At 42.7% G+C, this 14254-nt stretch overlaps 1 protein-coding gene across 2 annotated transcripts in view; it reads right to left on the bottom strand.

The window, feature by feature from the left end:
* dpysl3 (dihydropyrimidinase like 3) overlaps positions 1 to 14254 on the bottom strand; it is a 57442-nt gene that overhangs the window by 42179 nt on the left and 1009 nt on the right. For both annotated transcript variants that reach the window (XM_080436355.1, XM_080436356.1), the window contains exon 2: positions 799 to 887. In XM_080436355.1, coding sequence (XP_080292481.1) covers positions 799 to 887 — 89 coding nt within the window. The remainder of the gene's footprint in view (positions 1 to 798; positions 888 to 14254) is intronic.

Raw genomic sequence — 14254 nt, 5'->3', positions numbered from 1 at the left:
AAGGAAGAACTGTTTAACTTATACTAGAATTATGACAATTGACATAAACATGATGTTGAAATCATCTCCGGATTTATTACCTCAGGAATATATTCAGGATCAGATACATTTTTAGTTTTAAAAACACCAAAATCATCACACATGTTTATTTTTCTTCATGCCATGGCAATGGTGTTTTAACATGTCTTAAGCAAAAAAAGCAAAAAAATAAACAATCAATAGGCTCCAAATTGTAGAAAAGGCAGCTGCTAGACCTTTAACTAAAACCAGGAGAAAATAACATATTATTACTTCATTATTAAAACTAATATTATTTTAACTTCCCTTCACTTGTCTCTTTTAGGATTGCTTTAAGATTGTACTGATTACTTTTAAGGCACATCATGGCCTCACTGGAGTTATTAACCCCTTACGAGACTGTGTGCAGCCTGCGGTCCTCCTATATAATATAATGTTAAGCATAACAACTGGAGAAAGGAAGGGCAGATTTCCATGAAACCTTGTGGCAATGGTGAATGATAAGCAGGCCCAAAATGTCAAAGGTCAAGTTCACGATCATGGTCAACATTGATAACGGATGGCTAGATTTCCATGAAACTTGTTGAGAATTTTTAGAAGGCTGCCCCCGAAGACAAGCTTAATTCGTTAAAAGACAAGTTCACAATCAAGGTCAAGCTCAAAATTACATCGGCCATACCTCAGGAGCGGAAAGATGGAAAGTACATTTTTATTTTGTTAATAAAAATGAAACGGCTGAAATGAGAGTGGAGAGGAGGAAGGGAATGGTGGTGGTCTTACCTAATGACGCCATCCTCCATGTAGATGTCAGCGTGGAAGGACTGGTCATCATTTACGATCCGCCCGCCTTTGATCAGAAGCCTGTCGCTCTGCAGAGAACGAGAGAGTGAGACAGTGTGAGACAGACAGACAGACGGGGGAGGAAGAGGAGGAGAGGTAGTCGGGGAGGAAGGAGAAGAGAGAGTAAGCCAGAGAGGGGACAAAATGGAGGGAGAAACCATTATAAGCCCGACCTTAATAACACTGACCTACTTTGAGTTAAAACCATGTGCAGGTTAACCACTTTAAACCTGGCGTACCTATTTTGGGCATATTATAGAACATAATTTTTTTAAATATTTTTTCTTTTTAAAACACTGAAATTATTTTTGGTAAAAATAGCCGACCTACAAGCTTGCAGAATGGCTATTTTCGCTTGTAGATCGACTACTTTCGGCATTTGTCGTATTGACAATTATCGTGAGGTTAACTTCACCACAACTTCAAGCAGGATTTCAAAGTGCAGAGATCTTCTGTCTTGCGCCTCAGATGAGGTCATTTTGGATAAGCATGCTACTCATCATCAGAATTCCCCCCATCTCTCTCTGATTTCCTGCTATTTTTTCCGCCCTCGGCAGATGTGCTCTTGGACGGTGTTTCCTTAGCAGCCAGTGGGAGAAGTTGGGCTGTTGTCATGCACAGCCCTGCCTCAAACCCCCCCAACCAAAACACATACACACACGCACACACGCACACACGCACACACACCCCCACACACACACACACCCACACCCACACCCACCCACACACACACACACACACACACAGAGCCTTTTCCCTACTGTCATTGCAAATGTATTCCATTCAATACCGACATAAATGTATGGTGTGGAACATTCAGCATCGAGATATCATTCATAATTCTATTTTCATTGTATTTTCCCACAAAGGTCAAACTATTTCAGATGACAGACTGTGAAATTAAGGGGAGTAAATGTGAAAACATTAAGACATATTTGGTATATCCGACGTTTGAGTAACACTTTGCAATATCGCCAAACTCTGCATTATGTCGATGCTGTGATTTATGGCAAGTATATTCCAAGTAAATCCCATTTCACAGTCCTATGCAAACTCCATTATGTGACAGAGAGCTGAGCCAGAAGGCAAAGCTCTCGATCTATCAGTCAATCTTCGTTCTTACGCTAACTATGGTTATGAAATTGGGGTCATGACTGAAAGAACAAGATTGCGGATACGAGCGGCCAAAATAGGTTTTCTCAGGAGTGCGGCTGGCATCTCCCTTACGGATAGGGTAAGAAGCTCAGTCATCCGTGAGAGACTAAGAGTAGAGCCGCTGCTCTTTGGCGTAGAAAGGAGTCAGTTGAGGTGGTTCGGCCATCTAGTAGGATGCTTCCTGGTCGCCTCCCCAGGGAGGTTTTCCAGGCAAACCCCGGCTGGGAAGAGACAACATGGGGCAGACCGAGGACCAGGTGGAGGGATTATATCTACATGCTGACCAAGGATGCCTCAGGATCCCACTGTTAGAGCTGGCTTCCACAGAAAGGGAAGTCTGAGTTTCTTTTCTGGAACTGGTACCTCCACGACCCGACTCACTCCAGATAAGCGGATGCAGATGGATGGATGAGACAGACCACACCCCCTTGAGTCTTTGTAATATAAAGGCCTGTCATACTATGACAGACCACGGCACTTTGAGTCTTTGTGATGGGCCACGCCCCTCTGAGTCTTTACGTGACTGGCCATGCCTCTTTTTATGTTACAGAACATGCCCAAATGGAGCAATCACTATCATCCTTCACACATGACCTCATGCTGGCATCTTAATGTTTGAATGAGGATATAGTGACACATGATATCATCATCATCATCATCTTGTACAGTAAGATTATTACCAAAAAGTGGTAATAAAAAGTGGTCAAATGAAGGACCATTCAGTTTCTATCAAATGCATTTTATTTATGATTAACGCTCTATATAAAGTAGTAAAAACCAACTAAGTGATATGAAAATAAATGTAATATGATTGCACCTTGGAATGTGAACTGCACAAATGTGAGGAGAATAAGCACTTTAGAAAAACGTTTTGGTGAGAAAAACTAAAGCCTCAATGATGAGTCAGTTTATACAGTAAGCATTATTCCCTGTGGCGTTGTATGATGAGACCCACAAAAGCCACAGTGATAAGGTTATTACAGTCAAGTCTATTCCTCGTGGTGTCCTGTAATAAGACCTACGGAAGTCATAAAGTAGTAAAGTCTGTTCCTCTTGGCGCTGTTGGATGAGACCTACAGCAGTCTCAGTGATAAAGTTTTTACAGTAATGGGGTAGCCAAAGTGGTTAAGGCACATAAGTGACTATGTCTATGTCCCCACCCCACTCCCTGACTCTCTCACTGTTTCCTGTCCCGCTATATTGTAACTATATCAATAAAGGCAAGAAAAGCTCCCAAAATACTGTTAAAATGTAACAGTGAACAATGTTACAGTGAAGCGTATTCCTCATGGTGTTGTTTGATAAGACCAACAGCAGTCATGGTCTTGGGTGGCTGGCAACAGGTTCAAGGGAAGGGAGTTGATTTTACAGGCTGGCTGAGATTTATCCACCAAAACATACACCTAAATCCTGATCTTAATTAAAGTATACATCACTGGCTTCACTTTAATATGTTAACAGAGTACAGACCAAATAGCAATGCTACTCCTCCCCTTGGGGGATTCATTTTTCAACAACCCTTTTATTTAACCACTTGAACCCTAGCATTCCTAATCAGGGGGGAACATACGGGGAAAAAAATGTAGATCTACAAGCTAACAACGCGTCGGCTATTTTTTGGTTAAGAGATTTGGTGTAGAGGGAAAAAGAGCACACGCAAGTATAGAGGCAACTCATGTCCAGTTTTCTAAGTATAGATGGTCTAAACTCTAAATGGTTAAAATGTTCAAATGTATCCTTTGACAACAATAAATAACAGTGCTGTACATATGAAAATAAAGGGTCTCTATAAGGCCATACACCTATAAGAGTATGAATCACACGTAGGCTAAACATAATCATGTGCACCAAGCACAGCATCTTTGGCTGTGAGCAGCTCTTCAACCATCCATCGGATAATGTGGTGTGATTGGGGCGTTGCCACGACTACACAGACACAGTCAGACGTTAGCGATGCTGCCGCTGTGCCGCAGACGGCCACTAGCAGGCCGTTGCTATGGTGACAGCTTAGCTGCATTGAGGGAGAGCCGGGAGAAGGTACATTAGGGAGTCTTGGCTGGCTGGCTGGCTGGCTGGCTGGCTGGCTGGCTGAGGGACTGCTTAGTCTACTGACTGACTGCATGTGGCCTGCTTATACTGGCCTGCTGAGTAGAAAGAAAATGGTTACATGGCTAGCAGGGTAGTGGGTTGGATGGTGAGTTGAGTGAGGTTTGGCTGAGTGGTTTAGGCAGCTGGCCGATCTCCTGGCTGTAAGATCAGATGGATGAATAAACAGTTGAACCGCAGACTGTAACTGTTCTAATTAAAATCCTGCTGACTGTACAGTACATCATAATATAGCAGCAAATGCTTTCCAGCAAATTGCAATAAGTGATTTTTTTTGGGTTCAATTAATTAAGTGTTAAATATAGCTCTATGATCTGATAGTTATCGTTGCTTTCCAGCTCTTTAGTAATCGGAAAATGCATTTTAAGATACTAATCGTATCCAGTCAGGAGAAATAACTCACACAGGATATTGGATAAACAAGTGAAAGTGATGACACAGAAATGTAACTCACGACAGTAATTTTAGGAGATCAAGTAAACAACACAACCCTTGCTCGGGTTGAGGGGGTTGAGGTGCAGTCTGAAGAGGCTGGTTTTAGAGGTTGTCCATTACATTTGGCCACTTACAGTATTTGCATGGTGTACCATATCGGCCATATATGCCGATATGGCAGTTGTTTTTCAAATTTCAACTAAGCTTTTGTTTGTTTCAAAATAGATCTTTATACACTGTTGATAAAGATGTTAATTATCCGGTGTAATTCAAAATGATTTAATTCATTCATTCAAAAAAGAACATTTCAAGCACTAGTCTTAAGCAGTCAGTAAAAGTGCTTAAAGTGCTTTAAATGTAAAATAGGGTAAACAATAAACATGTCTGCCTATAATGAAAGACGTGCACACAGACAGTGGAATCAGATGCCTATTAGGGCGATTTTGCTACATTAATTAGACTCTTTTAAAGAGAGCCTTCTTCTTCAAAATATCAGAATCGGTATAGGCATCGAAAGATCCATATCAGATGACCTCTAGTTGACTTTCAGAATACAGCAGAAATGAAATTGCAGTTCACACATTTTACATGTTCCCATGAGCGCATCATGTGCAGTGATTTACTTCTTCTGGGCTGTGGAGCCGAGTCAGTAGGAGGGTCTGCAGCCCCACCCTTTACACCTCACAACACTGTACTGCATGTGGTGATGTAAGACCAAGATGTGAGCTCGCACGCACGCGCACGCACGCACACACACACACACACACACACACACACACACACACACACACACACACACACACACACACACACACACACACACACACACACAGTGTGTGGTGTTTGTGTGTGTGTGTGTGTGTGTGTGTGTGTGTGTGTGTGTGTGTGTGTGTGTGTGTGTGTGTGTGTGTGTGTGTGTGTGTGTGTGTGTGTGTGTGTGTGTGTGTGTGTGTATGTGTGTGTGTGTGTGTGTGTGCGTGCGTGTGTGTGTGTGTGTGTGTGTGTGTGTGCATGTAGAAGTGATACTGATGGAGCGCAGTGAAACAGATCCACGCTCCTTCCCAGACTACCACACCCTGGAGCGCCACATTACAGCATCCAACCCTCTAGCATAGATCATCAGCTATGTTAAACCTCCTTAGGTTACAGTTGATTTCCTCCCAGAGTAGACAGCTCCAGTTATCACACCCTGCACTACTACAGCATTAAAGACAAGCAGCTTAAGACAAGCAGAATACTACACAATTAACCACTTAAAGCTGCTCTTGATGTCCTACTACCCAAGATTCGAAACAGGATCCACCATGCACGTGCTGACATTTTCTTTTAACACTGAGCTAATAGAGAATAGAGCTAACTTCCTAGACTTACTGAGGGGAGAAATTGTCAGACTCTACAATTGGGCGTCAATTTCTCAACAGAAGACCAGGGAGACCAAATACAACCACCGCAATTAGTTATAGTTAACTATAACTTCAAATCATTACTTACGGGACATTAGATCTAATACCTTGTCATGTATTCAGTGGAAAAGAGAAACCCCTTGATATAGACGAAGTATAGTAAAAAAAAAATGGTTAACAAATGTGTTACTGTGTTTGATGTAGTGAGTATACTAACACATGGTTTCATCCATGTGTACATGAAAAAGAACAGGCCAATAGAATCCAATATATGAATTCTTATCTAGCTGGCTAGAGGATATGTGTGGCTTTGAGTACCTGAGAGGGGGCAAGCCCTTTCTCTTTCATTAGCCGTCAGGCTGGTTGATGGAGGGGTCGTCTATAAGGCTTGGCCCTGATGCACTGTGCTGCAGTGGAGGGTGTGCCCCGATGCATGGGTCCCTTATACTGCAGTGCCATAATAAGCCCTCACAGATGCATGTGTGTGTGTGTGTGCAGTCTGCGCACGCACACACACACGCACGCACGCACAGCCCCCACTCCCCACCACACCATGAAAGAGAGCACAGTCACTGTAAAGATCAATATATTTCCATTACCATTATAACTCTGTAAACCTTAGTCTGCTAAGTGAAATATGACTTCCTCTTTGACTCACTGCAACTCATCACATGCATATCTATCATTTGTATGGATTGGATTTGAGTCTTATTTGAATTATAAAATAATTTCATTAGGCACTGAAAAACAAATATGTCAACTTGTCAAGTAGTAAATGTATGCAATGTAACTATATTGATACAGTATACCATAGCTCGTTTGAGCTGCAATGAGGGGTGACCGAACTGTCAGAGCTTTTTTAAAGACACATGTATGTTTCTCTATCATTGCTATCTCTATCATTGCTATCAGACTTCATACTGTAATAACGCCAAATGAAATCATAAAAGTTGTCATGCAGTGTGTCTTTTCTAGGAATGTGTCACAACTGCATCATCCACACCATGATATGCTTGTCCTTTCATAATACGCACATGACAGCTTTCCATTTAGCTACTGTTAGTGGCTAAATGGATATAGATACTATACTACGCACAATGTATCCAAACAACACAACAGTTTTAATTTCAAGGTTTCAAGGCCCAGTTTGACATGAATTAGGCCATGGACGCCTATTTGATATGATTTCCCCAATCTACACTGTAAAATCCTCAGTGTTAATTGAACTCTGACAGTGTCCAAATGAAACCATGGTTTCATGTGTACACTCTCAGAGTTAGAGACTCATAAGGGCCTATTTCGTTCCTAATTATCAATCATTTAGTAGCTGGGGACCGTTGAGAACCATTGGACTGTATCACATTCTGTTTCATCACACCAGTTTCTATCAACATACACGTAACTCTTATTATAATATTAAGAGTTTCACTGAGGCAGAAAAGGCTAAATGCAGTCATTATTGCAAGACAGTTTTGGCTAAGAAAGGTATGTAAGCAATGGCCAAAAGTTTAATCATAATGCTTAGTTAATTCCCGCCAGTTTCAACTGTAAACCAAACTCCCTCATTCGTGAAAGCAGTACATTCCTCTCCCTCAGTCCCTACACCATTATTACAGAGAAATGGCTTTGTGGTTAGTAGCATGAAATATGCACCCTTTGTTACAACATAAATGTAACAAAGCATCACCCACAGGGTCACAATAATACATATAGGAGTCATACACTCTCTGAATTTATGTACTGTAGCAGCCCAGTCAATTCGGCAGTGGCTTTGGTTTAGCGTTCTTTTAATTTTCTGCGGGCAGAACGTTTTGACGGCATTTGATGGAGGTTTGTGTGGGCTTCACATGATAGCAGTCCTAATCCCACAGATGTGTTTGGACGGCATGCCACTGCTCAGAGATGGCCAATTCAGGCATTATGACATCATACAGTAAATATTGCTGATGTGCAACCCATGAAATATTTCCTCATTTGAACGTGTTCCAGCTTTTTTTTGTTGGATGATTCTCCTTTAACCACTTGAACTCTAGCGTCCCTATTCTGGGGGCGAACATTTTGCAAAAATAGGAGATCCTACACAGAGTTTAAGTCTTTTTTCCAGAAAGTGACAAAGTGAATGAGATACATTTCTGAATGTGTTCTTTATTTCTGCTATAAGAGTGAATAGGATATAACTTATATATTATTCGTCATTATTACCACCATATGATTTAGCCACCCATTTGCAATCTACTGTATGTTTGTCACCGTGACTCTTATCAATCCAGCATGGTGCTGCATTTTGCCATAATCTACACATACTGTATATTCAGCTTGTTTTGGTTTGTTCTATTGATAGTATTGGTACACCCAGTCCATTTGAAACATTTAAAGAAGACCCAGTGTCAAAGCCTAGACTCCATTAATCCCAAATAGACGATCTACAAGCTCACAGTCACAACACATCTCATCTTGTGAGCTTGTAGATCAGCTATTTTCACCGTAACACCATCGTACTACAAAGTGTACGTCTGATGTGGGCATGGTTAAGTGGACTTAGCCATTACATCATCAGTGATCCTTCAGCTGGTCATATGCTCTGACCTTGACTAGGACTAGGTCATCGACTATAATGTCCTTGCCTGTCAATCATCGAAATGCTACACTGTACAGAAAAATAAATGAGAAACAAAAACTTGATATAAAACCTTGACATACAATTTAAGGCACCATTAGAGAATAAGCCACAAAGCTCAACATGCCAAGCACACAGGCTGCAGTTGCCATGGATTTAAAAACTTAAGATAGAAAAAAGCTGAAGCATTAAAGCCACAATGGAGCAAAAATATTGTTTTAAATGATCTGGTGTCACTTGAGTGGGCCAATAGCGAAGCAATGGGCTGATGGCTATTGCTTTTGACAAGGAAAATGTATCGAAGACATTTGAAAATGTTTTCTCTGTCATCTCGTATATTAACACTTTTTGGGGGGGTATCGATAACCATAGAGAGGGAAATCTGAGAAACATTGAAGACCGGTCCAGTTTCCCTTGGGTTTGGCGACAAATGGTATTCAGTTGCTCGTCGGCGTAGCCATTGACAGGTCTTTGAAAGAGAGAACATCTGTTAGTGCACATTTACGTTCAAACATATCGAGTCACAGGAGAGGAACAGGCCACACTCATTATTCCATCTCTTAAAAGAGGGATATAGAAGCAGGGCAAATATCTTACTCTTTACGATTCCCACACAAAACATGTGAAAACTGTCAGGAATATACCGCAACACATAAACTAATGATTTACTATGATGTACAGTATTCAGCAGTGCAACAATGCAAAGACAGTGCTCTCCCGATATAGCTCATAAGAGGATTTTAAGCTCATAAGTCAAATGCTTGTGCTCGTACAGTAACCATGTTTTGAGAGATGACACGCGGCTCCTAAATTGTGGGCATAGTATATATTTTTTCCCTGAGGATTATTAAAATTCCTTGCTCTTCCCTGGTTACAAATGATTTGCCCTTGTCTATCATTGATTGATTAAGTAGTGAACAGTATAAGACTTGATGTTTCTGATTCTTCCACTAATTCGAACGTTGTGTAAGGATCATTGTTAAGGACAACATGATTCTGTATCGCAGCTTCTCTGAGTCAACCGCACAGGTCTGCCGAAGCTCTGTTCCAAAACAACGCTGAACACAGACAAATTGGTTAATGGTATTTTAGGCTGCTGTAGGTCTTGTGATACAAGATTCAATTTAAACCAAAGGAAAAGGGGAAATGGAAGGCAAAACATTGTCGACTCTAGAATAATTCTACATTGTAAGGCCTTTGTGCATGTTTCTGTTCACCAGTGTTTAGCAAAGTGTCTATTTTACAACCAATAAGAGTGCAATGGTGTGAACGTTCAACAGGCCACCACTGCCTGTGATGAGAGGCAGGTCATCGCCCTTCAGAGCAAGCTGCTACAGTAGGGACTGCATTCATAAAGGAATTTGAATGTTGCCGATCTAGCAGAATTTGAGTCCACTATGATACGGTGAAGATGATCAGTTCAGATGCCATGCCAACAGGATTGTCTGTAAGCGCCAGGCATGAATCAATGAATATATATATACATCCATAATAAATGTTTGCATCCGATACGGACTCACCAACACAAAATCCCAGTACAAAGCCATTCTGCCAGAATAACTGAGATATAGCCCATTTTTCTTTGTAATTTAAACTTGTGTAATTTTGATTTATGGTAGTTCACTTCACTTGACCCCTCTAGAATCATAAGATTTAGATTAGAAGCCTTTTGAAGAAATTCTCCAATAATCATAGGCTCCTATTTCAGCCTATTGCACCAGTCTGAAACCTATTCAGAGTTAAATGAACACAGGATTTGAAACTATTGTTTTGTCATGTACTTTATACAAAGACATCTCTTTTGTCGGTACAGGAAACTGTCCCTGCACCACAATCAAAAAATAGACCACAGGATATGCTGGTACAGTAGTATGCTGATACACAGTGACATCTATCACCAGGATGAAGCAAGAAGCCTGATCGTAAACTGGGACACGAGCTGCTGGGGCTGGGCTGGGGGGGAGGGGTGGGTGCTCCCTGGCACAAAAAAATAAATAAGAACAACCGTGTCCTGTGTTGCTAATGTTGCAACACAGCGGTGCCAGAAACAAACAGCCAGAAGCCAGTGACAGGATACAAGTTCTCCATTAGCTCTGAGAGAGAGAGAGAGAGAGAGAGAGAGAGAGAGAGAGAGAGAGAGAGAGAGAGAGAGAGAGAAGAGAGAGAGAGAGAGAGAGATTTCTATGCATGGACAGGGTGGGGATGGCAAGGACACAGGGGAGGGGAAAAAGTGGAAGAGGAAAGAAGTCATTCTGCATGCGCGCCAGTGCTTCTGCTTCAGCCCTGTTGCCTGGTGACCCCAAAATATTTACACTTTTCTCAAGAGCGCATGGGATTTTTTTTTCCCTGCCTTTTTTTTTCATTTCTTTCTTTTTTTTTCTTTTTTCTTTTTTTGCATGCTGGAAAAGTCAAAACAATGAGGCTTATCAATCTAAATCAGGTTGCTCAGGCAAGCTCCCATAAGATATAATCACACACATATAAATTGTGGTTTTAGGAATCTGGAGGCTCACACTGACAGGCTGAAAGTGTCCTGGTCGCCTGGGCACCCGGAGGCCCTGATTCGGTTCTGATACTTTCTCTCAAGTGGTCTGAGGAGTGTGTGGTTTAGGCTTTGTGTGTCTGAGTATGAGGGTGTGTGTGTGTGTGTGTGTGTGTGTGTGTGTGTGAGTGTGTGTGTGTGTGTGTGTGTGTGTGTGTGTGTGTGTGTGTGTGTGTGTGTGTGTGTGTGTGTGTGTGTGTGTGTGTGTGTGTGTGTGTGTGTGTGTGTGTGTGTGTGTGTGTGTGTGTGTGTGTGTGTGTGTGTGTGTGTGTGTGTGTGTGTGTGTGTGTGTGTGTGCATCACATCATTTCCCCCGCAAGGAGACCTGAGACGCGGGTGGTGTATTTTTCCTGACATCAGTTCTGTATGCCGGTCACCATGGTGAGTCGCACGGCAACCTGTGGGTGGTCACACACACACACACACACACACTTACACACACAGCGGTGTGCGTTGCGTTCTCAGTCAAGCCCCGCTTTCCCCCACAGCCCGCGTGGGGCTGGCATGGACCCCCAGTTCTGTGGCGCGCCAACAGGGGGAGGAGGGGGAGGGGGGAGGTTTAGAGAGATCCACTCTCGGCCTCGCCTGCCTCTGCCCACAGATGCTCCTTCCAGCTGGAGGGATTATTGATGACATGCACCAGCATGCTACAACACTGTGGCTACTGTTAGCGAATGAAAGAAGGAGGGGGGAAATATATATATATAAAATAAATAAATAAAAAGGGAAGAGCCACACCTTGGAGTCAGAGCCACCGTGGCAGCGAGCAGACGTGAGGAAACGGCTGGAACGGAACGGAACAGCGGCGCGGGCAAATGCAGTAGGAAAATTATTGAGTGCGGGCTAAGATGCTCGCCAGTCAATGTCCTCTCGCTATGGCAACAGATGTGCTGCCCTGTATTCCCTACCGCCAGGATATACAGTACATGGTGATTAGGGTGCTGGAGGTGAATTTGTGTGGTGCGCAAATGGAACCAAATTCACATCCAGCGGTATGTGTAGCCAACGGTCAGTTCTATGGCTTAGCGCTATCACTGTGTGCAATCTTCTGCTGTCCGTGTACACTGTAAAAATCCTTGAATAGGGTCCATTTGCATACCCTCAGAGTTGAACGAACACTCTGGGTTTTACAGTGTACTATGTTACACATGTATCACACGATCGCATGACAAGGCACCTCAGTAATCTCCGGATCTCTCTAAACCCCAAACCAGCACGACAAATCCCCTGTGGATTTATTGTAGTCGACTTGGTGAAACGCGGAGATCGTGTTTCGGGCTCTGATCTGAATGCATCTTGTGGACGTGCATCAGCAAAAAAATTCCCTGTTACACAGGATTATGTTTCTGCTGTGCGGCAGAAATGCTCTGGATGACAGAGAGTGGAGAGTTGTTGGGATACTGGATTGGAAAACACGAGGACCATTTAAATCCAACGATTTAATCAGGGCAGTTGCTATGAGAGTAATATTGTATGATTTACTTTAATCTCCTATTAACGGATAATAGACATAGCTTCGCTAGGAGCATCAGATGTAGGTCCAGAGGTAAAACAAACAAATATAACCAGGGAGGGAATATAGCCCCCATACCATTTTGGCACTCCCTGAAGGCTGTTTTATGCTGCATCAGACATCAGAATATCCTGTCCTCTGCCCCACAGGGTAACACAATTTCCATCCTTTCTCATGAAATTTTAAAACACAGACATTTTTGACCTGGTGCTTATTATAGAAAACCAGCATCTACTTTAAAACACTGTGCTTGTCCTATTTGATCTACCACTGAAGCTTACAGTGATGCTGTTCTAAGCTAGAACACCCCTACAGGCCTGCTCTGTATTGGTCTCTCCCCAAAAATCTGAAGAGCTGAGCAGAGACAAAGGGTGTCTCTCTTTCTCTCTTCTCCCTTTCCCGGGGAGGAGAAACACACCCCTTTGCCTGTTTGGTTGCAGCCTGTGCTGCAACAATGCACTGGCCAGCATTTATCTCTCCCTCTTGCTCTCTCACTGTCTGTCTGTCTCTCTCTCACTCACACACACAGGTTTGAACATGAACATTTGTTTGTAGGGTTTTGACATTTTTAACCATAACCCTAATGCCAGACATAGCTGATATTTTTGGACATTTTTGGTTCAGTCAGCCATAACTCTCCAACCCTAACTCCTAAACCTAACCTCTAAATATCCCATCCTAACCCCCAACCTGAATCTTAACTCCCCAAGTCTGTGTTGACGACCAAACAACCATTATCTTAACATCTGGCCCTCACAAGTAGTACACACACACACACACACACACACACACACACACACACACACAGGGGCTGTTCTTGCAGACGCATCGACACAAACCCATCCATCCGCCACAGACAGCGCGCTGCCCCTGCATCCAACCCAGACTCTCGCTACTGCAACCGGCATGAATGCCAGTCACAATGCGTTAGGAATCTGCAGCTAGTGATGCAGCGTGCCTTCCAGGCAAGTGGCCCGTTTAAAGGAGCGGCTCCTCTATCACAACTGAACTCATGACACATCATGGGCGTGGGGGAGATTCTTTCTCTGTCTCCTCTCCCTCAGCGTTGCCGTGTCCGCTTATTATAAGCGGCTCGTTTTTCTGTCAAGTCGCATGTAAATATTGGTAGTTTGCGGGTTGCGGTTTTTTGTGCTCGTTTCTTGTGTAGTTGCTTATTTATTGTGTAGTTTGCTTCCTTAAACGTTCTCAAACATTTTCATGTCAAGGACCGCCAAATTAATATGTATTTGTCTGCAGACCCCCATATGAAAATATTTCATACCAGGGACCCCATATGCCTACAAGAGATTTGTGTTATTAATATTTTTTTCCAAATTTCTCATATTTTCAGCAATTAAAAAAAGCAGATCTACAAGCTCACAACACGTCACATCGCGAGATTCGCGACGCGTTGTTAGCTTGTAGATCGGCTATTGCCGCTTTTTTAGGGCTTGTTTTCATAGACCTCGTTGCTTGTTTATTTCGCAAAACCTGGCAACACTGGTCTCTCTGCACATAGTCTATGCTCTGCAGCAGCAGCCCCGCAACATGTAGGTACAGTGGATAGATAAAGATCAGATTTAATAAGGCTAAACAAGGTCAGAGTGACTTTAGAACCAGAAGAG

Source organism: Gymnoscopelus braueri (genome assembly GCF_963280865.1).
Source record: "Gymnoscopelus braueri genome assembly, chromosome: 8".
In the NCBI taxonomy this organism is placed as follows: Eukaryota; Metazoa; Chordata; class Actinopteri; order Myctophiformes; family Myctophidae; genus Gymnoscopelus; species Gymnoscopelus braueri.
This window is presented reverse-complemented; position numbering and strand designations above follow the sequence as displayed.